The 21,531-nt window shown below is 46.7% G+C and overlaps 2 protein-coding genes and 2 non-coding genes across 9 annotated transcripts in view; 1 reads left to right on the top strand and 3 right to left on the bottom strand.

Annotated features, from left to right (window-relative positions):
• Nucleotides 1-5,968: 5,968 nt before the first annotated feature.
• LOC149346741 (uncharacterized) lies at nt 5,969-18,034 on the bottom strand. Its single transcript, XM_089585440.1, has 3 exons — nt 17,981-18,034; nt 14,507-14,646; nt 5,969-6,077 (listed from the first exon to the last, which is right to left on the bottom strand). Exons 1-3 carry the CDS (start codon nt 18,032-18,034, stop codon nt 5,969-5,971), a joined length of 303 nt encoding a protein of 100 aa, XP_089441566.1.
• Nucleotides 9,700-9,781, bottom strand: TRNAS-UGA (transfer RNA serine (anticodon UGA)). The gene has a single exon. It is a non-coding gene; the product is annotated as a tRNA-Ser (tRNA).
• On the top strand, nt 10,054-10,135 carry TRNAS-UGA (transfer RNA serine (anticodon UGA)). The gene has a single exon. It is a non-coding gene; the product is annotated as a tRNA-Ser (tRNA).
• Nucleotides 18,035-20,888: 2,854 nt separating the features above from the next.
• Nucleotides 20,889-21,531, bottom strand: part of LOC149346740 (uncharacterized) — a 75,150-nt gene continuing 74,507 nt past the window's right edge. For all 6 annotated transcript variants that reach the window (XM_089586663.1, XM_089586666.1, XM_089586665.1 and 3 more), the window contains one exon: nt 20,889-21,067. In XM_089586663.1, the coding sequence (XP_089442789.1) occupies nt 20,966-21,067 (102 nt within the window). In that variant the 3' untranslated portion in view covers nt 20,889-20,965. The remainder of the gene's footprint in view (nt 21,068-21,531) is intronic.

Below are 21,531 nucleotides of genomic sequence, written 5' to 3'. Positions count from 1 at the left end.
CTCAGAATTAGTGAAAGCTGGATTAGCTGCTCATATCTATTCAAGCTTTGGTAAATTAGGCGAAAGTACGTTTTTATGCACCAGGTTGCATAAACCATGACAAAATTTGTTTTCTGTTGGCACTGCGACTCAGTTGAGCTCAGGGCCGCCGCGGTGGCTGAGCGGTTATGGTGCTCGTCTGCTGGCCCGAAAGACGCGGGTTCGATCCCGGCCGCGGCGGCTGGAATTTCTTTGGAGGAGAAATTCTAGAGGCCCGTGTACTGTGCGATGTCAGTGCACGTTAAAGAACCCCAGGTGGTCGAAATTTCCGGAGCCCTTCACTACGGCGTCTCTCATAGCCTTAGTCGCTTTGGGACGTTAAACCCCGTAAACCAAACCAAATCAGTTGAGCTCACAGGGGTAATTTGTTGATAACTGGCGCGGCGACAAGAAGGCCCTGTTTGTGGAGGGGGCTTTATGGCCGGCCGGCAGGAAGGAATAAGAGTGCATGGGAATTGGAACTGCATGCTAGCCGCACATCTAATGCTTGATATTGAACAAAAATTTTCTTTGCGGTGGAGCACCAAGACGGAATTCGATATAAGCACGAACGCGTTCTAAGCGCCGGCACAATTAATCTGAATGTCAAACTAAATGTCATTAAAATACGTCAATGTTATCGCTTTGATAACGTAAATACTTCCTGCAACACAGCCACGCAGCGGAAGTATGCTCGACAATGTTTTTTTAGCGCCCGAAGCGCGGCTATATACAGGCGCGGCCGCGGAACTGCCGCAGCCCCGCAGTCCCCAAAGAAACGCCCGCACCGCGGCGCGCCAGTCGGCGCAAAATGGCCGCGCCCGGGAGAGGCTCAAACATGGAGGAAGTTCTTTCCTCCATGGGCTCAAAATTCTGGTCTTATGTGGCTTTACGCATCTTTGTCACCTTTGTATTGCAGCGCCATCTGGCAACGGTCAAGTGTACAAGGCCATGTTCGCTTAGAGACACCTATCGATTTACAGCAGAGGCAGCAGAAGAGCTTTAATGGAGCACAATACTAGAGGGCGCTGTACATAGAAGTGTATTAAAGTGTATACGAGAGACGGGATATTTAAATAAGCAGATATACTAGAGTTCAGAGAAGGAAAGGTTGGGGCCTTGGCGCTGAGAGGGTGGTGAAGAAACGCTTCTGTATTGACATGGTGGCTGTGAACGGAGCGATATATAATAAATTAAGGTGCTCCTTTGTCAAAAGGAGCTTTCCTTAAAACCGTTTTCTACGAGGATAGTTGCTTTCCACTTCTGCAGCGATACCTATGGCCAAACCAGTCATACTGAACGCAGAATGAGCTAGCAGATCGTGCACTCGCTTTTTTTTTTGGAAGCGTTAATCCAGTGTCATAATTGCAACACTAGCTTTTTTTTGTTTCGTTTAGAGGTACTCGCCAAACATTAGGCTTTTTTTTGCTTTCTGTCCTTTTTTCCATTCCGATACAACTCAGCGAAGCTGATCTGTTCAAGCCGCCGCGGGGTTGAAACCCAGTCGCCGCAATATTTATTTCATTGCTCCAGGTTGCCCAAGGCCACCCTCATTCAAAGTCTCGTACATTTGCCGCATCACGTGACCAACTTCAGAGGCTTCACCCATAGAGCTAATATACCCACACAGGCATGTCCTAGGTTATGAGGCTGATAATGTTTTCGCACTAAATGCAGATTTAATGAAAACCGAAGCGACAACGCTTCGGTTTCCAAATTCGGAGCATGTGACGCCTTTTATGCGTAGCATATTGCAATCACTCAGTTCAGCCCTTGGGCGCGGCCGGGCAGCCACCAAACCACGTGACGTGGTTTGGTGACGTGACGTCACCAAACCACTTAAAAAAAGAAAAAAAGAAAGAAAAAGAGAGGAAAAGGAAAAAAAGAAAAAAAAACGGCTGAGCATGGTGGCGGTTGCCACCGCCCCGTTTCAAAGGGGGCGCTCCTATCCATCCATCCATACGTCACGGAGGAAAAGCTGCTGAGAAAATCGAGTGCCGCCAAGCAATACCTCGCGCAAAAAGACCGCGCAATATGCAACGCAGTCTTGGCTTAACCAAGCTAAGCCTGGACATCCTTTTTCTCTTGGAATGACGTAACGTCGAGCGCCCTGCATAAGCCGTGCATAGAGTAACACCGGGATCCCTTCTGAGGGACACGCTGCCAAAACGAGTCATTAAACTACGAACGAAGCGCGGAGAACACTGTTTACGAAAGCTGCCAAAAAAACATGCACGGCATACGAATAGGAACGGTCCAGCCAGGAAATTAATTTTGTGGTCGGAAAGCTAATCACGTTTCTTTGTTATTCCCTTCTTCTCTTGATTTTACTTTTTTTTATCTCGACAAAGGAGGTTCTTACCTCCCAGGGCGAGAAGTTACCGGGCGTGCATATCTTCGCCAAAATAACTCTGTCCTTGCTTGAAGCCACCATAAAAAGAACCTGAGCAAGATACGGCGTCCACAGAAACTCAGAGCACGCCGAACTTTTGCGTGGAGTTTCGAAGATAACAGATTCGAGGTGCATCGCGCAGCCAAGATATCATATAGTCATGGTAAAGAGAAAATGGATTCCGAGTTCCGTGAGCAGATGACCAAATAACGTGGCCTTTATTTTCTCTTTCAATAACTAAAGCTTCTAAGCCTGGAATAAACCAGCAGTGAGCTATTATAGTTGGCCCGATCTTTTTTTTTGTTGTTGTTCATTTCGCTCTGTATCCCACCGTGGGCTATACACTTATATAAAGTTAAGACTAGGCGTGGCAGGATGGTTTGTGAAGGCGATTTGAGTCCGTAATCAGAACATCACATCAGCTGAAACCAGGAGCACTCCTGGCACCGAAATGGGAGATAAATCACCAATAAAACGCGCACATTTTGGCGACGGAAGTGCCCACGTGCCTTGTCAGAAACAAAACAGATCTTCGCCAGTAGCTGTACTCCTGCATCTCGCGCGCACGAGGTTTTCTTTAACGATCCAGCCAAACGACGTGCAGAGAAATGCAATTAGGCTAGGAAATTCCGCCCGCCTCTATGTCGCTAAGAATCGCCGCGCGAATGAAGAAACCATGAAGGAATTAAAAAAAGGAAAAAAAACTGAAAAACAAACATCACGTGCATGCATGCAGGCGCGCATGGTGCGCTAGTCGCGGATAAAATTTAAATATTGCATATCGAAGAACGAAGTAAGAAAAAGAAGAAGAAAGGAAAAGAAAGAAGGGGGATCGGGCGTGTGTGGGCATGCACCATTAATGTACGATTATAACAACAATAGGAAGAATAGAAGAAAAGGGAAGAGAAAGAAAGACTAAAGAAAAGAAAGCAAGAACGAAAGGAAGAAAGAAGAAGGAAAGAAGGAATGAAATAAAGGAAGGAAGAAAGAACGAAAGAAAGGATGAAAGAAAGAAAGAAAGGAAGGAGGGAAGAAAGAACGAAAGAAAGAACAAAGAAAGGAAGAAAGAAAGGGAGAAAGAAAGGAAGAAAGAAAGGAAGACAGAAAGAAGGAAGAAACAGAACAAAAGAAAGAACGCAAGAAAGAGAACACAAACTACAAGTGCATTCACGAAGCGATGTGGAGCTTGCGATATTACTTCTTTCAGAGTTGTGTGAAGGAGTGGGTATCTGCAGATTGATCGATTAAAGCTGCGTGTTTGGCTGGGGCACAACATACGCATCGTGAATTTTCCTAAGTAGTTGCGTCAGGGGAGTCGAGAATGAAGTATCTGCGGCTTCCAGAGGAACTTGGCAGGCAAAATAACTTTTCTTATTGCCGCTGCTGTAACTGGTGCTGTTGTTTAAGAGAGCGTGTCGCGTGACTGGTATTGCGCACGCTCGCATCTTATTGAAAATGCGTGAAAACAAGTCTTGTGATGTTTCTTTCGAGGTAGAAGCGGCGCGTCTCTGCGTAGAAAATATATACTATTTCCGCTTTGAGAATTAAAATGGCAGCTTTTTTTATGTTCCGAAAATACGTGATTTACGTTCCAATACGGACAAGTATCGTACCCAACAATTCTGGACAAAGCATTTTTGAACAGGAAAGCAATTTTTTCATATAATGTAAGATTGCATTATAACAATAAATCCGCAGATCTTCCGTCTGCAGCCGCGCATTTTTTTGCTAGTAACATTTTTGCTATCGTCAAGACCATTCAGCATTTCTTTTCCATGGCAGTCTTAATTGCTCGATGCGAGCGATGGAGAAGCTTTAAAAATCAAAATTTCACAGAACTTCGGAAGTATGGACCATTAACATCAATATTTTCTAACCGCAACAAACAAACAAACAAACAAACAAACAAACAAACAAACAAACAAACAAACAAACAAACAAACAAACAAACAAACAAACAAACAAACAAACAAACAAACAAACAAACAAACAAACAAACAAACAAACAAACAAACACAAAGATCGATGGTGTACGGGCAGCATCCTTGCCAGTAAGTGCACAAAACACGAGCATAATGTATAATGTATGTGCAAATACATTTCCAAGAGTCATTGGAAAATTTACAGAGTATAGCATTCGCGCATCTGATTTTGATAGAATAAGGCTGCTTTGGCTCAGCGTTGCAGCGAGTATTGGTAGTAGTAGTGTTTTCTTCAAATAAATTTTATTTGTTATTTATTTTTATTTATCAATACTGCAATCCCCTCTGATGATTTTAGCAGGGTGGGATACAATGAATACATAATGAAAACAATAACACAGACAAAGCATATAATACAAATTAGATCCATGGAGCGTATAAACAGTTAAAGACAACACGTTTCTAAACAATACCTAAAACGAATGCCGATAGTGATGATTTTGAAATTTGATCATTGGTTAGAAGATTCCATTCAGTTACTGTTTTTTTACTGAAAGTAAAAAAAAACAAACTGAAACGGGAGGAAGAGATGGGTGCCAGTAGCAGCAACTACCTTCTACTAGCTTAGGCACCTGAGACGCAGCCGGCGGAAGGAAAAGGGACGGAAGAGACGACAGGAAGGTGAAAAATAAGAGCGATAGCGAGAAACGATAGGGGGGCAGGTTACCAATATAGCCTAAAGTTAAAGTATATATCAGCCGTATCATACCGGTACTCACCTACAGGGCAGAAACGTGGAGGCTAACGAAAAGGGTTCAGGACAACACAGCCAGCTATGGAAACAAAAATGATCGATGTAACGTTAAGAGATAGGAAAGGAGAGGAGTGGGTGAAGGAACAATCGCGACATAACACATCCTAGTCGAAATCAAGAGGAAGAAATGGCCTTGGTTTGGTTTATGGGGTTTATCGTCCCAAAGCCACGTAGGCTGTGAGGGACGCCGTAGTGAAGGGCTCCGGAAATTTGACCACCTGGGGTTCTTTAACATGGAATAACATCACACAGTACACGGGCCTCAAGAATTTCGCGTCCATCGACATTCAGCAGCCGCAGCCGGGATCGAACCCGCGTCTTTTGGGCCAGCAGCTGAGCGCCGTAACCACTGAGCCACCGCGGCGGGTAGAAATGGGCTTGGGCAGGACATGTAATGCGAAGGCAAGATAGCTTCTGGTCCTTAAGGGTAACGGAGTGGATTCCAAAAGAACCTTTCATGGCATTACAAGTATCTAGACAACTATAGTCCCACAACTTCTCTTGCTGCAGCACACTGGCGTTTAATTAGCCAGAGTGCTGCTTTTAATTTAAATTTTACTCAGAAAGTCTCGAAAGCTATGCCCAATCACGTCGTTAAACTCTCATTTCGGCCAATTGTTGTTCTTTTTGTTTTCACTGACCTTTTTAGCGCCTGGCCCCTCACAAATCTGGTGAAGCACAGAAACAAGAAAACAGAGAACCGCATGCATCAGAAACGTAAAGTTTTTCCGTGTGTCTCTGTAGCTTTCACACCACAACAACGTCTCGTGCGTTTCGAGACGTGCGTTGCAAACTGCGGCCCATAAGCACCATCGTGCCTCTTCAGTCACTGTCCGTGTTCGGGTCCGCGAAGCACGCCGAGCTCCTAGAATCGGCTCTTGTGAGGGGCTCCAGCTCTAGCGCAGATCCTGGGTCCAGTTCGCCGTAGTTGCTGCGAACAGATGTGCAGGCTGTTTAGTGAGAATACTGGGCATTGCCGTCTTGAAAGCTGGGTTGCCATTGTAACCACCACCCTGCACGCATTTCGTACAGCCAGTTTGCAAAATGACGCCACCCACTCCTCTTGTTTCCCGCGAAGTTCTAGAGTGCTTAGTGCAGGGAACAAAAAAATTCCGAAAAGGACAGTGCTCATAAATTCGGCGTCAAGTGACAATTCGGCAGGTGTTTCAGAGAAGTTTTTTGGGGTAAAAATATGGCTTTTGCGTCTAAGTATTACAAGTGATGGCGGACATCAGAAAGCAGCTGAATTGTTTTAAGTAGTAAGCAGACGAATTTCTGATAATTAACCTTTTAACTACCACAGCTAGACAACTGGTTGCGATTATAGATTTGTAGTCGGTCGTCAGTAATAGCCATATCAGTTTTTAGTATTTAGAAAACGCGATTACCCTCGGCGCTGTGGCTCGTCAAAATCTGGCAACAACTTGCCAATATACGTGCGCTTTCGAAAAGTATGCAGGCAAAGCAACCTTTCCAGTCAAAAAAGCCAAATTTCGTCGAGCCACAACGCCAAAGGTAATCGAGTGTACGAAATTCTATAAACTGATTTGGATATTACTGACGACCGGCTACAAACCTGTATTTGCAAATAGGCACCCAGCTGTAATATTTAAAAATTAAATTATTAAAAATTAGTTAACCAGCGTACTGCCTAAAATGGTTCACCGGTTTTCTTTTGTCCGCCAACATTGGCAGTACTGTGCTGAGAAAATCTTATTCTTAGCTCAAAAAGCCTAATTTTAAAGCCTCTAAAGCACGCACATTACAAGTGTCGCAAAAGGCTAGGCTAGTGCATATCCCCTATGCTAAAACTCGATGCAACAGCTATATGTCTCTGAAAGGAATGATCCTGTCCACCGATATATATATGGTGACTATTAAAGAAAAAGGATGAAGGAATTGTGCTGATATATACACCTTAGTAGAAATCTGACGAACAAAATCTCAAAGCATGCTGGCAGTACACCGCAGCCTTTACGCATGCTGCTGGTAATAAGCGATCGATGCTCGACAACGCCTGAATATTTCATGTTATGTCACCCGACGCAACGGTGAGGTTCTCTTTTAGTCTGATGACTGCATCTGGAGTTATGACCCCCCCCCCCCCCCCCCATCCCCCCTTTCTTCCCTGGTCTATGTCTTCTCATGCGTATCATTCGCATTCCGAGAATTTCTCAAGAAATTAAATTTCTGGGCCATCAATAACCCTCTACAACCGCGCCATACACGCTGGCTTAATGGCGTTTAGTCTTTCCTTTTAAAGAGATCCATGTCCTCGACGGAGGCAATACGTATATATATTAGCATATATAACAAAAAAGAGTGAATGCCACTTTCTAGGCCGTAAACATCCGTGACATTGACACCATAAAGTTTGGCGATTAGCTAAGCAGAGATTCCATAATTTTTCAGTCCACCGGGCAGTCTTGCAAGGCTGCCAGACGATCGTCAAAATTCAGTCAATAAAAGAGAGAAACAAATCGTTACGGTCTGACAGCGTAGCTTATTCAAGGCACGGAGAAGGAGCTTTTTAACCTAGCGCTTTCCGGAAGCTGTGGCGCAGTGGAATGCTTTTTGCATACATTATACGTAGCTGAGCTCTAATGGCCAATTTAGTTGCGTGCCAACGGCTGGGCTGTCCGCGATTTTCTACCGCGCTCTTGAAGCCAAGGTGAAGCTCAGTGCCAGTAAAGGTAACCATGCACTCTGTTTTCGCATTTGAAGGAATAGTACACGAGAAATGTTGTGCTAATAGCAATAAATGTAGAGAAAGGTAGGTATGCGAAAAAGAATGTGCATTTATATGGAAATTTCAAGTAGCGAACATTTCAAACCTTAGCGTGCGAGGCGTGAGAAGGTCGTGGGTTCGACGCCCCATCTTTGCTATACGCTATTCGTCCTTCTGCTTTTCTGCAATGGTCCCTACTTTGCATTCTCAATCACGCTCAAGCCGCCGCGGTGGCTCAGTGGTTATGGCGCTCGGCTGCTGACCCGAAAGACGCGGGTTCGATCCTGGCAGCGGCTGTCGAATTTCGATGGAGACTAAATTATAGAGGCCCGTGACTGTGCGATGTAGGTGCACGTTAAAGAACCACAGGTGGTCGAAATTTCCGGAGCCCTTCACTACGGCGACCCACATAGCCTGAGTCGCTTTGGGATGTTAAACCACCCATAAGCCAAACTAAACCAATCGATCACGCTTACTCGTCATAAAAGAGTGACGCATATCGCGCTTGGGCTGTTTAGGTTTCCCGATGAGTTTTCCTTCTGGTTTCTAAGTCGGCGGCACAAATATAACGATCCCTTCAAATCTCTCATTATTTTCTGGCAGTTGCACATACTCTCCTGCCAGTGAAAACCAAATTATAGGGACGCTAGCATTAGAAGCGACGTTGCTGCTAACTATTGATAGGTCCGTGTCAGTTTCACCCCACTTCATCGTATCTTCATTTGCACACATTATCATGCGCTCAATGAGTCCACAAAAAACTGGTTCGAGCCAGCTTGTCTCGCCGGTTCCGGCGTAGCGCTCCGCCGGTGTTGTTCACATTTGAACTTGCGCGCCGCGGGGCGTTAAGTGGCAATCCGTATTTTTCACATGATGTTACGATGGGCTGGTTGCTCACAACTCGTTGGGCAGGTTGTGGTGACGTCATAAGGACACGTGACTTGTGATGTCATCGTCCTGTCGACCAATCAGCGACTTCTGTGACTACCGCATGACGCGCAATCGCAGCATGTGCAGGCTACGGTGAGCAGGTGGTAACTGCATTGATTATATTTGAATTAATTTAATAGGCCTGCCGAGGTGGGAAGGTTGCGATGACGTCACAAGATCACATGGCCTCTCTCGATCAATCGGCGACTTTTGTGATAGATACAGGGCGCTAAATCGCATGATGTAAAGTCTATTGCCATCGCATTAATATTACAACAAGCAGCTGAGCGTGGCGCTGGTATTTTACACTTCCATTGTTTTCGGCATCACGTAGATTGTAAGCGCGTTGACTGCAATTCTTCGTAAGGCAGAGAAGTGGGACTACTATGTGCTGAAACTGGAGTCGGTGTGACTAGTTGTTGATTTTTTTTTCTTGTGACATTTGTCGCATAAACGCAAGAAATTCCGCCGGTTAATTGCACACCGCGTGTTTTAAGGGCAGTTGCTTCTATCGAGAGAGAGAAATAACTTTTATTAGCACCCTTCAAAAATGACGGAGGAGAAGGCTTGAGCCTAAACGTCCATTCAATCCCCTAACCACCGGCCGAAATCCCTTGGGACTCGGCGACGGTCAGGGCGAGACCGATGACTTTGCGTTTCTCTTCTGCTTCGTGTTTGAGTAATAAGGTCGCCCGGGATTCTGCATTTCTATTCGGGCCGTTATAGGAATGGCAGGTCCAGACCATGGGGACTATAGACCTGCAATGCTATCGACTTTTTTTTTTTTCTGAATACCCTTAGAGCCCCTGATGAAGGAAATTGTAAAGTAGGGGGGGGGGGGGGGGGGGGAGTGGGCTGCACAATTAAAGTAATTGTATACAATAAAAAAAAACTCCGCAGTCGGCAGGATTCGAACCTGCGCGGGAAGATCCCAATGGATTTCAAGTCCATCGCCTTAACCACTCGGCCACGACTGCGCAGACACGGATTTTTTTGCCGCCTGGACGGAAAGGCATGTTTGAAACAAAGAAGTGCACAGTCCGACGACTTCGCTCTGTTTTTGTTCAACGTTCTCCACCGCGCTTTACGTCACCGGAAAACCGAGGCCGCGAACAGAGGACGAAGTGGACGGAAAGAGAAAAAGAAAACATTACGGGTACATGAATGATCCCTTGTCGCATGCACCTGTGCATTGTTTGAACGGTTTCACAATCCGTTGTGCCGGTCTGCCGGATTGACATACGCACGTGCAGTCGTGGCCGAGTGGTTAAGGCGATGGACTTGAAATCCATTGGGATCTTCCCGCGCAGGTTCGAATCCTGCCGACTGCGGAATTTCCTTTTTATTTTGAGTTTCCTTTTTATATGCTACGTTTTACTGTTCTAACTAATACCGTCGTCCGTGAGAGCTTTCCATGAAAGTCTGAACAAACAGATGTTATCAACACACGACATACAATTACCCGAAGGGATTTTTCGTGTTTTTATATTAGGTTTATCTCTTGTCCTTGTTTCCTTGTAAGAAACTTCACATTATCAGGACACAAATTACATGACTCGATCAGGATGATTATGCCTGATATTGTTTCTTAGATACAACTTCTGCGCTTTCTAATACGCTCGTAACATTCCCTTCGTTGCGCGTGAAGAAACGGGAACTATAGTGGGAGTTACCAGAATGACTTTAGTTTCCGGAACTTACACGCAACCACAATTTCAGAATGGCGCTGGGACAATGCATGAGTACCTGCTAAACCTTACAGCACTCGTTGATAGAGCGAAATTGATGGAAAATGAGGCGTGCGCCGTTCGTGTGCACGAGACATGTGTGGAGGTCAAGGGCAGTGCAGACGGAAGACTAGCGTTCTCTTTTCTGCCCACACTGACTTCTCTCGCCGCACTAAAACACCGGCGTGTTACAGCGCGAAAGCACTTCTAGGCGCACTGCCCGCGTTTCAGCGGTGTGCGTTTCTGTATCTATGTGAAGCCTCTCAGTAGCAAGTGCAACTGGCTGATTGGGTGAGTGGACACCTCAATCGCGCATTGAGTTCGTGGTGGAGTCTGCCTGCAAATTGAGCCAGTTACGCGCTTTTCCATTTCTCAAAAATCGCGCATTGAGTTGGCGATGGAGTCCGCCTGCAAAGTGAAGCAGTTATGCGCTTTTCCATTTTAAGAGTGTTAGCTCTTATTCATCACGTTTCTCGATTTCTTGGGGTCTGCTACCACCTCCCTTCGGCGGGAAATTTTCTAAGTCCGAGAAATTCAAGATGGCGGCCCCCATAGTAAATAGATATAGCAACCCAGTGCACGTTAAAGAACCCCAGGCGGTCGAAATTTCCGGAGCCCTCCACTACGGCGTCTCTCATAGCCTCAGTCGCTTTGGGACGTTAAACCCCATAAACCAGATATAGCAACCCAATTTGTGATTGATTGGTGACGTCATTAGTACCTCGAATTGGTGATTGGTGACGTCACTGATTTTGTGACGTCTTAATGAACTAGTCTGATGAGTATGTTTAATCGCTGTTAACTCAGTAATTAATGATCCACCATAAAACGAATTAGGTAATTGGAATCCTCAATATAAGTAGAACAGGTTAGACACCAAAATTAACTAATGAAGTTAATATTTATTGGTCTATTGGGGTTTAACGTCCCAAAGCAACTCTGGCTATGAGGGACGCCGTAGTGGAGGGCTCCGGAAATTTCGACCACCTGGGGTTCTTTCACGTGCACTGACATCGCACAGTACACGGGCCTCTAGAATTTCGCCTACATCAAAATTCAGCCGCCGCGGCCGGGATCGAACCTGCGTCTTTCGGACCAGCAGCCGAGCGCCGCAACCACTGAGCCACCACGGCGGGGCAGTTAATATTTAGTCATGGTTATGCTTATATTGCTTATAATTAACTGACGATAACGTCATGATCTAACTAATGGATCATCGCAACGGGCTTGACGAATAGGACATTTTAGACGCCAGTATTGTCTAATTAGGTTAATATTACTTATGGTTAGGCTTAACATGGCGGCCATGTCGTCAGCACTCGGCAGCTCACAATTTCATACCTCATGGCGACCGGACTTCTACCGCCTTGAGGCAAGGAAAAATGGTCCTCCAAAGAGTCGAAAAACCTTCCCGGCCCTAATTGGTCAAAAATATTCAATCTCAAGGCGGTAGGCACCCGCTTTCTGTAAAGTATGGAAAAGAAGCCTAATCACGTAGTAATACATCATATGGACGATAGATGGCGCTACCGAATAGCTAACGCTTGTTACTTCAATGCTTTCCAGATGGTGGCGTCAGTTTTTTCTAAACCAGCGGAAGGTTTAGAAAAAAATTAGCTGAGGTTTAGCTCTGGTTAAGCCGGGCAAGTTGCGTAAGCAGCGTGGAGCCTGGTGGAGCGCGGCTGAAGCGGTTGCTATGGCAACGGCCCTCCATCTGTTTGACCTCGCTGCGGCTTAAGGTCAACCGTGGCCACCGCCGGGAGCTACGCGACGGCTCGAAACCTGGCGCAGTATAGCTTACGCAATAAAATTGGTTTTTGAGGACAGGAAATCAAGGCGCAGTCATAGTCGCACATCTAGGTGGACACTCGGGTGTTGGCCGCATACGTCATGAAAAAGAAAGGCGCACTCCCTATCGCTCACGGCCGCAGCCGCGTGCTCCCTGAGAGGCAGCACCACCTGCTCAGAGCTGCACACAGCTGCACACAGCTACATGCATGAGAGCCGCGCGCGGATAAAATATCGCAGGGTTGCCCACGGATTCCTGCATCGTCTGCACACCGCTTTTCTTTTGCATGGGAAGCGCCGACATTGACGCAGTAACGTCTTTCGTTGGATCACTTGCGAGTGTTCTGCACAATAAAGCTAAAGCAATTGACCGTAGAGAAAGTTTGCTTAAGATCATCAATTTTACTGGCTGATTTTTGTTGCAACGGGAAATTAGGGAAACTTCAGGCGATCCCCTAAGGTGTTGCAAATGATTGCGACAGCTGCCTACCGATGAAACACAGGGAGCCAGAAAGTGATTTCAGCCACCGCGGTGGCTCAGTGGTTATGGTGTTCGGCTGCTGACCCGAAAGACGCGGGTTCGATCCCGGCCGCATCGGTCGAAATTCGATGGAGGCGAAATTTCAGAGGTCCGTGTACTGTGCGATGTCAGTGCAGTAGGTGGTCGAAATTTCCGGAGCCCATCACTACGGCACCTCTAATAGCCTGAGTTGCTTTGGGACGTTAAACCCCATAAACCAACCTAGAAAGAGATTTTCCGTTTAATAGGAATCTGTGCACAATACACCGAGTGCGGACTACAGCCCATCACTACGGCACCTCTCATATCCTGAGTTGCTTTGGGACGTTAAACCCCATAAACCAACCTAGAAAGAGATTTTCCGTTTAATAGAAATCTGTGCACAATACACCGAGTGCGGACTATAGCCCATCACTACGGCACCTCTCATATCCTGAGTCGCTTTGGGACGTTAAACCCCATAAACCAATCTAGAAAGTGATTTTCCGTTTAGTAGAAATCTGTGCACAATACACCGAGTGCGGACTACAGCCCATCACTACGGCACCTCTCATAGCCTGAGTCGCTTTGGGATGTTAAACCCCATAAACCAACCTAGAAAGAGATTTTCCGTTTAATAGAAATCTGTGCACAATACACCGAGTGCGGACTATAGCCCATCACTACGGCACCTCTCATATCCTGAGTCGCTTTGGGACGTTAAACCACATAAACCAATTAAGAAAGTGATTTTCCGTTTAGTAGAAATCTGTGCACAATACACCGAGTGCGGACTACAGCCCATCACTACGGCACCTCTCATATCCTGAGTCGCTTTGGGACGTTAAACCCCATAAACCAATCTAGAAAGTGATTTTCCGTTTAGTAGAAATCTGTGCACAATACACCGAGTGCGGACTACAGCCCATCACTACGGCACCTCTCATAGCCTGAGTCGCTTTGGGATGTTAAACCCCATAAACCAGCCTAGAAAGAGATTTTCCGTTTAATAGAAATCTGTGCACAATACACTGAGTGCGGACTACAGCCCATCACTACGGCACCTATCATAGCCTGAGTCGCTTTGGGACGTTAAACCCCATAACCCAACCTAGAAAGTGATTTTCCGTTTAGTAGAAATCTGTGCACAATACACCGAGTGCGGACTATAGTGCTAAAGCCGCGGTACCTTTTTTTTTCTAAGAGCTAAAAGGGGAACGCAAGTCTCAAGAAGAAGACGATTACTGGAAGTTGGTCTTACGGCTGCAAGGCAGGAACGCCTGTCCTTGTGGTTAACGTGCAACACCAAGAGACGGAGCCTGGTTTCTTTAAAAGAATAGGCTCCACAACCTATTCTAGCTTATCGACAGCTTCTTTAGGCCGCACGGCAAGTCTTTGGATTAAAAAACAATAGTATTGCACTGAAGCGAAACGGAAAGGGGCATTCCCGTAATGACGTCACGAGTTTCAGCTCCAGCTGTTATGGTCGCCATTCTCTGGAAGGATGACTTGCTCCGTGATCCATTGACAGTTAGTCATATCACAACTGACGACCGGTTTACGTGGCTCCTTACAGTGGCCAAAGGTTCACGTGGGTGATCCTGGATGATGTGACCGATTATGACACCGTTAATGCTTGTCACGTGATGTTGACATCACACCACGGCCCATGTGCTCCAACAGCCCACCTGAATCGCAGTGGGGCCATCTTGAAAGAGGCGAACGAACATGCGATGTCCGAGCTCCGTTTCCCACAGCCGCGGCCGATGCTGGCCAGCGGCTGGAGCAGCACGGCCGCAGAGATGGTCGTCAGACACGCCAGGCACACCTGCGCATGTGCACTCGACTGTGAGGGCCTTGCTTTGTGTTCGGCCCCGAGAGGCCACTTTAAGAAAAACGAATTTCATTCCTTTCAGAAGGGAAAGAACAGCTTTAACTGGAGAAAATGGAGAAAGGGTGACTGCAGGAACTTGTGTGGAATGCTCAACACTGCGTACCCCGCGCGCGGTGGCTCAGTGGTTATGGCGCTCGGCTGCTGACCCGAAAGACGCGGGCTCGATCCCGGCCGCGGCGATTGAATTTCGATGGAGGCGAAATTCTAGAGGCCCGTGTGCTGTGCGATGTCAGTGCACGTTAAAGAACCCCAGGTGGTGGAAATTTCCCGAGCCCTCTACTACGGCGTCCCTCATAGCCTGAGTCGCTTTGGGAAGTTAAACCCCAATAAATCAATAAATCAATCAACACAACATAAAAGGGGAAGGGAAATGAATCAAGAGGTATGTAAGGAAGGGATGACGTCATAACGCAGGGAGATGTGCGCAGCAATAGTTACGTGAGGATTCCAGAGGTGTCAATGAGCGCTTGTATGCTATGTATACCCAACAATTCTGGACAAAAGCAATTTTCGAGGGGAAAGAATTTATGGGCACAATGTTTTCATCTGTTGTAAGATTTCTCTACAACAATCAGTGTATCCACAGATCTCCCGTGAGAAAACTTGGATTTTTTTTTGCTATTAATATTCTTGGTGTCGTCAAACACGCTGCCCACTGGTTTTCTATACCAGTCCTCCCTGCTCGATGCGAGCGATGGAAAAACTTCAAAAGGAAGATTTTGCTACACATCGCAAGAATGGATTCAATATTTCATAATTTTTTCATAATATTTCCATAACAGTAGCTTACCATATTCCGATATTAAAAATTTTTGGTCCGGTAATGCCGGACATAAATCCTAACGAGAAAAAGCCCAATAGCCAAAACCGTTGATGTAGACAGAGAACGTTCTGACGAACCGCCGACCACAAGAAAAGAAGATGGCGGCCAGAAATGAAAGGTTTCTTTGCGCCTCAAAAATGCAACTTCTTACCGCCACCTTCGAGGACAACAACTGCCAGATTCACCGAGGGCGAACACAGTGCATTATTGTGAGGGCGCACAAACGTGAAACTCCAATTTAGAAGTATTAGATGTATACCCGGACAAGAACAAAAAGTTCGAGAGGATGGACACCATAGTGGACGGCTCCGGAAAATTACAGGATTGCACTTAAGTCTGTTAAAGATCGGAAGTGCGAAATCCTTTCCTTTTCCTCTCTCTCTTTCCATTTGTCACTTTTAAAATTCTTGTTGTGTTTTTTAAGTTGACTTTTTCAAATTTTTATTTCGTTTTATTTTTATGGCTGCAGATTTATCTATTTTATGTTTTACTTTTATTCTTAATTTTATTCCATTACATATATGTTGCTTATCAACTGTTATTTAATCAACTTTTACATTTCATCGTAATTACCATAGAACTTATGATTGACAGTTCGTGCAGGCAACTTCCGTCTACAACTTCCGTCCACGCCCCTCGTGAGCCAAGGAAGGCTTACGCCTTAAAAGAGAAATTTTGAAAGGGAGAGCTCTAAAAGCCAACTGACCGAACTCCGATTCGAAACTCCAAATTTACCCGTTTGCGCCTGTATTACATTCAACTGGTGGCAGACCACTGATCAACGCATGTTGATACCGATGACGTTAGTTATAACGGCGTTAACTTCTCTTGCACAGCGGCAGATAAGGTAAACGTTACCAATGCAAAACATGTCGCGCTTACAGCGACTCCTTGAGGCTATTTCCACTTGCGCATTTCGTCTTATTTTTAGCCTGTTTGTCTACGTCGCTGGAAAACTTCGATTTTTCACTCCACACCATGGGGCCCGCTGTTTTCAACACATCTTGAAGGCCACTCTGTAATAATCCAACGGGTCACTGAGCTCCCTAAGGCTTCCCCCATGCGTCTGTATACAATCCTCGAAAAGGCGCTCTGCTCGTGTGCATATTCCCGGACTTTCCCAGCTACGGCCTTTCTTAACAGTGCTTCGACATACCACTGACCGGCGGGAGTTATACTGTATATTCCCGCGTATTGCTCGTCCTGCGCATAAACTACGCTGCTAAATTGGACCCTGACAATAGAGCGAGAAAAACTGCCGACGATTACGTTACTTCCTAATGAGAAATTTGAGCGAGCCCAGCTCATCAGCTGTTTCAGCTTTTCGATAGATTGAGGCAAAGTATCCGAGCAAGACATGTACCTACAATTACAGACAACTTGCCATTTTCCACACATATTCCTTCTTCAAGAAACACTCCACTGCCAGTTCTTGATTGTCATGAAGGAAGCTTTGTGGTCGGAGAAATAGGTAAATATATGCTCGACTCGCTGCACCAATGCCTGGTTCTCAAAGAAGAGGTCTATGCAAGTATTTCGCGAGGTTGTCACAGCCGTGGGAGGCGTTACGAGCGAGAGGAACGGGGTGTTCTCCCACATGAGTGGTAAGGAATTCCTGTTTGTTTGTCTTCATATCTACATTAAAGTCCCCACCCACCCTAGGGATCTTTAACGCGCACAGACATCGCACAGCATACGGGCGCCTTTTGCGTCCTGTATCGAAACGCGGCCGCCGCGGTCGGGTTCGAACCCGGCTCGGTAGACGAGTGCCTTAACAACTGAGCCACCGCGGCTCCATCAAAATTCGACTGCCGCGGCCGGTATCGAACCCGAGTCTTTCGGGCCAAAAGCAGCACTTTGTACTTTAGTGGCGGTGCTAATAGAGCTCAGTTTGTAGAACAAGTTTGTTTCGAGACGCTTACATCATCATCATCATCATCAACCTGATTACGTACAGTGCAGGGCAAAGGCCTCTCCCATGTCTCTCCAATTAACCCTGTCCTTCGCCAGTTGAGGCCGCCGTATCTCCGCGAACTTCTTAATATCATCCGCCCAAACTCCCTGCCGCCCCCTGCTACGCTTGCCTTCTCTTGTAATCCACTCCGTTACCCTCAATGTCCAGCGGTCATCTTGCCTTCGCATTTCATGCCCTGCTCAAGCCCATGTCTTCCTCTTGATTTCAACTAGGATGTCATTAACCCGCGTTTGTTCTCTCGGCCACCCTGCCCGCTTCCGATCTCTTAACGTTACACCTATCATTTTTCTTTCCATGGCTCGCTGCGTTGTTCCTAACTTAAGCTGAACCCTCTTTGTTAGCCTCCATGTTTCTGCCCCATAGGCGAGTACCGGGAAGCTACAACGCTACAACGAACTGCGGCCAGACTCCGAACAGAGCCGGGATACTGTATACGTCTACGAAGAGAGGAGTCACTGTACCAAACTGACCAGCACCATCAGCAAAGCCTCCATGAGTGGGACGGAGTGAGGCAGGTCGAACATCTCGGTCAGCTCCCTTCTTCTTCTTTGCCCGCTCACAGGACTGCATGCGCCATCGAAACTCTTCTACGGGCATGGCGAGAGGAGCATTGTACAAAGCTATGCGATCTTGTCAGTCATATCATGATTACCGTGAATATCGAGTCAAAGAAAAAAGAATACTGGCTGTCTGTTCGGCATGTTACAATGGAATTCTATCTTTAAAATACCCCCGGCCGCGGTGGCTATGGTGGTTATGGTGCTCGGCTGCTGACCCGAAAGACGCGGGTTCGATCCCGGCCACGGTAGTCGAATTTCGATGGAGGTGAAATTCTAGAGGCCCGTGTACTGTGCGATGTCAGTGCACGTTAAAGAATCCTAGGTGGTCGAAATTTCCGGAGCCCTTCACTACGGCGTCCCTCTTAGCATGAGTCGCTTTGGGACGTTAAACCCCCATAAACAAAGAAATCTAAGAGCTCCGTGCAAAGGTATCTAGTGTAGTGTAGCATGGGCACTAACGCTTAGAAGACAACTATTGAGTGCCATACTTTCGGGTGTATGTGGATATTACAAGTTTATATCAGGAGCTCTTAGAGAAGCCCATGGTAGACAAAGGCGGCCGTGGTGGTGAGACGAATTTATTGCCATTGTCACTAGCCCGGTGTTGTAGACGGGAATGCATTAAGCTGTAGGCGGATGGATGGCGAGGGTATAATTCGGAGAGTGAATGTGGGATAGACAAGTTCACGGAGAAAAGGGCGCCTCAAAGGAGGTTTTTTTTTAGTCGGGTTTCTTGAGCTTCCTTATGGACTTCGACGAGGTGGGATAGGTTGAACACAAGAGACGCTGGAGTAACCGAATTTGGGGAGCGAACATAATGTACACCATAGCAATCTTGATGACCCGGCTGTGCAAGGCATTTAAGCATCCCTGCTAAGTTCGTGTCGGGGAGACGAATACGATAGAGGGTACGTGATGCGAGATTAAGCCAGTGAACGCACAATTTTTCACAGGTGATGCTCATTCATGCCACATTGGCGCAAGCGAAGAATTTGTCGGAGTTTTTGAGCGAGCTTACTCACCCAAACATTCCACTTTTCGTTATTCCGTTGCCAGAAGCCCAAAATACAGAATCGCGGGAGACTTGGTGGGAAAGAGCCGCTAACACGCAGTTGGACGATTTGGCGACTGAGTTCAGTATGTTTTTATCTAAGTGCATTAGTAACCACAATCGATTTTCATTTTTCTGCGGATATTTGTAAGTCCATGGATACCTTACAGCGGACAGTGATGTCCAGGCCTGTTTGACGAGTCCGTTTAGTGAGATCGGGAGAACCGTGTGTGGCCTAGATAAGTTGATGTGATAGACATATACAGAGACATAAAGGCCTCCGCTTAACAACAGAGTGAATGGAGGGCGCTAAGAGCGACTTTAAAGAGGGCCGGAGATAGGATGGAGCCCCGAGGGATGTGTCTTGTGAGATAGCGAGGGGTAGACTGGTGGGCGTAGACTCGGGCCGTAACTCTTCTGTTCTCATGAAAGTCACTGATGTAAGCGTAGAGGCGACGGCCTAGACAAATCGCTTTCATCATATAATGACCATCATCATCATCAGCCTGACTATGCCCACTGCAGGGCAAAGGCCTCTCCCATGTCGCTCCAATAAACCCCGTCTTGTGCCAGCTGCTGCCACCGTATCCCCGCAAACTTCTTAATGTCATCCGCCCACCTAACTTTCTGCCGCACCTTGCCACGCTTGCCTTCCCATGGAATCCACTCCGTTACCCTTTCGGACCAGCGCTTATCTTGCCTTCGCATTACATGCCCTGCCCAAGCCCATTTCTTCCTCTTGATTTTGAATAGGATTCCATTAACCCGCGCTGTTCCCTCACCCACTCTGCCCGCTTCTGGTCTCTTAACGTTACACCCATCATGCTTTGGGTGCGTCCAAATCGACGGCGTGGGCAACATTGCCGAAGGCGCCTTTGATGTCTACGTCAACTACTCCGCGGAGTTGACAGGCGCGGTACGAGGAGTATACGACTTGAAGGATGGCCAGCATGGCGTCTTGCGTACTACTATGACTACGAAATCCATTAACGCGTGGGTTCAAAGGCCAGTGCTCTTCCTGCAGCCAAAGCAAATGAATGATGCCCATACGCTCCATGAACTTGCCTACGCAGGGCGACAAAGAAATGATCGGGGTTGACTGGCCATATTTGGGAATAGGCATAACCACCGCAAATTTCCATGAAGACGGGAGTGTGCCTGTCAGCCAAGTAGAGTTTTTAAATCCTAGTAGACGTTGGAGGGAATGAATCGGTAGGTTAGTCAGCATCTTGTCAGTTGTCTTGCCTTCGCCTGGAGTAACCTCTCGGCTGAAGGCAGTGTTGGCAGGTTTTAACTCGGACACTGTTAAAGGTTGACACGTGTCAAGCGGAGGAAATTAAAGAAAAGAAGGAGAAATTGGGAGGGGCCGTGCGGAGGGGCTATCCTTCTGTTAATTTGAGAAAAGTTTGTTTTAACTGCGAACCTAAAAAGAAAGGCGCACAGAGCTCGAGAGCCTGAAGTCGCGCTCCTTCTTCTCGATGATGCCGACTTTTATCCGCGTTAAGATCCGGTTTAACGTTTGGTCCTGTTGCCTCTAAGTGTGAGACATACTGTACGTAATGTTTGCAGACAAAGTCCTCAATACTAGTTTAACTTACTGCTTACATCAGCCGTTCTTCACCTCTACCTCTGCTCTAAAGATCACCGTCGTTCATTTATGCATATTTATGCATTATGCAGTTTTGGTTCGGTGTACACCGATGTTGTCTTCATACAGCTTAAAGGAGTGCGAAAAAGAAAAGAAAAAGTAAGAAACGAACAAAACGCTGGCATTATGGTTTATTTTATTCCCCAATGACATTATTTCCCAATGAATCTCCATGCACACCGTTCTGTGGCCGCGTCTACTCGGTGACCGCCGCCGGTTTCCTGTCGACGACGACGTCCACAACGTCATGTTCTTGCGGGGGTGGGGCTTGGTGGCGTTCAGGTTGCAGGCGGATCACCTGCGGAGGCAGTCGGTAGGTTACTTGAGGTACGACCGAAAAGAGGATAGCTGTTTATACTATTTTCTGCTGTTGGATGCGCGCCCTTCCATAATCATGATGGTTTTTAATGCAACGTACTCAATGCTCAAACACGTGCGTATCCTCAGCGGAATCACTGACAGAACTGCACGTGATCGCAACGGAGATATTTATACAGTAGCTGTTAATAACCGCGAATGACATTAAGCAACTGTTGGCGCCTCATGGGCCCAATGATAGGTAGGGCGTTCATGCAATGCCATATGCCGAACACAGAAAACTCCAGACCCACTCACGTCTATACTTTGTTGCTCACTGTCATGACCATCACCATACTGGCACTCTGTCCTCTTCTGATTCGCCCTCTGATATACCCTCTCCAGTGTTAATTTCTCAATGATCAATACCTTTTAGCTCATTTCTCATCGTTATCAGCTTCATCG

This window comes from Amblyomma mixtum, chromosome 4 (assembly GCF_055824585.1).
Source record: "Amblyomma mixtum isolate Tamu chromosome 4, ASM5582458v1, whole genome shotgun sequence".
Lineage (NCBI taxonomy): Eukaryota > Metazoa > Arthropoda > Arachnida > Ixodida > Ixodidae > Amblyomma > Amblyomma mixtum.
Note: the sequence above shows the minus strand (reverse complement) of the source record. Positions and strands in the feature narration are given on the sequence as shown.

What these genes read in the sequence shown, in the direction of transcription:
- LOC149346741 (XM_089585440.1), bottom strand. Translation starts at nt 18,034, where the DNA reads ATGTTCGACCTGCCTCACTCCGTCCCACTCATGGAGGCTTTGCTGATG. An exon ending in AGGCTTTGCTGATGGTGCTG is followed by an intron (nt 14,647 to 17,980) that starts GTCAGTTTGGTA and finishes GCACATGCGCAG; the next exon opens with GTGTGCCTGGCGTGTCTGAC. An exon ending in ATGGCCCCACTGCGATTCAG is followed by an intron (nt 6,078 to 14,506) that starts GTGGGCTGTTGG and finishes ATCTGTTCGCAG; the next exon opens with CAACTACGGCGAACTGGACC.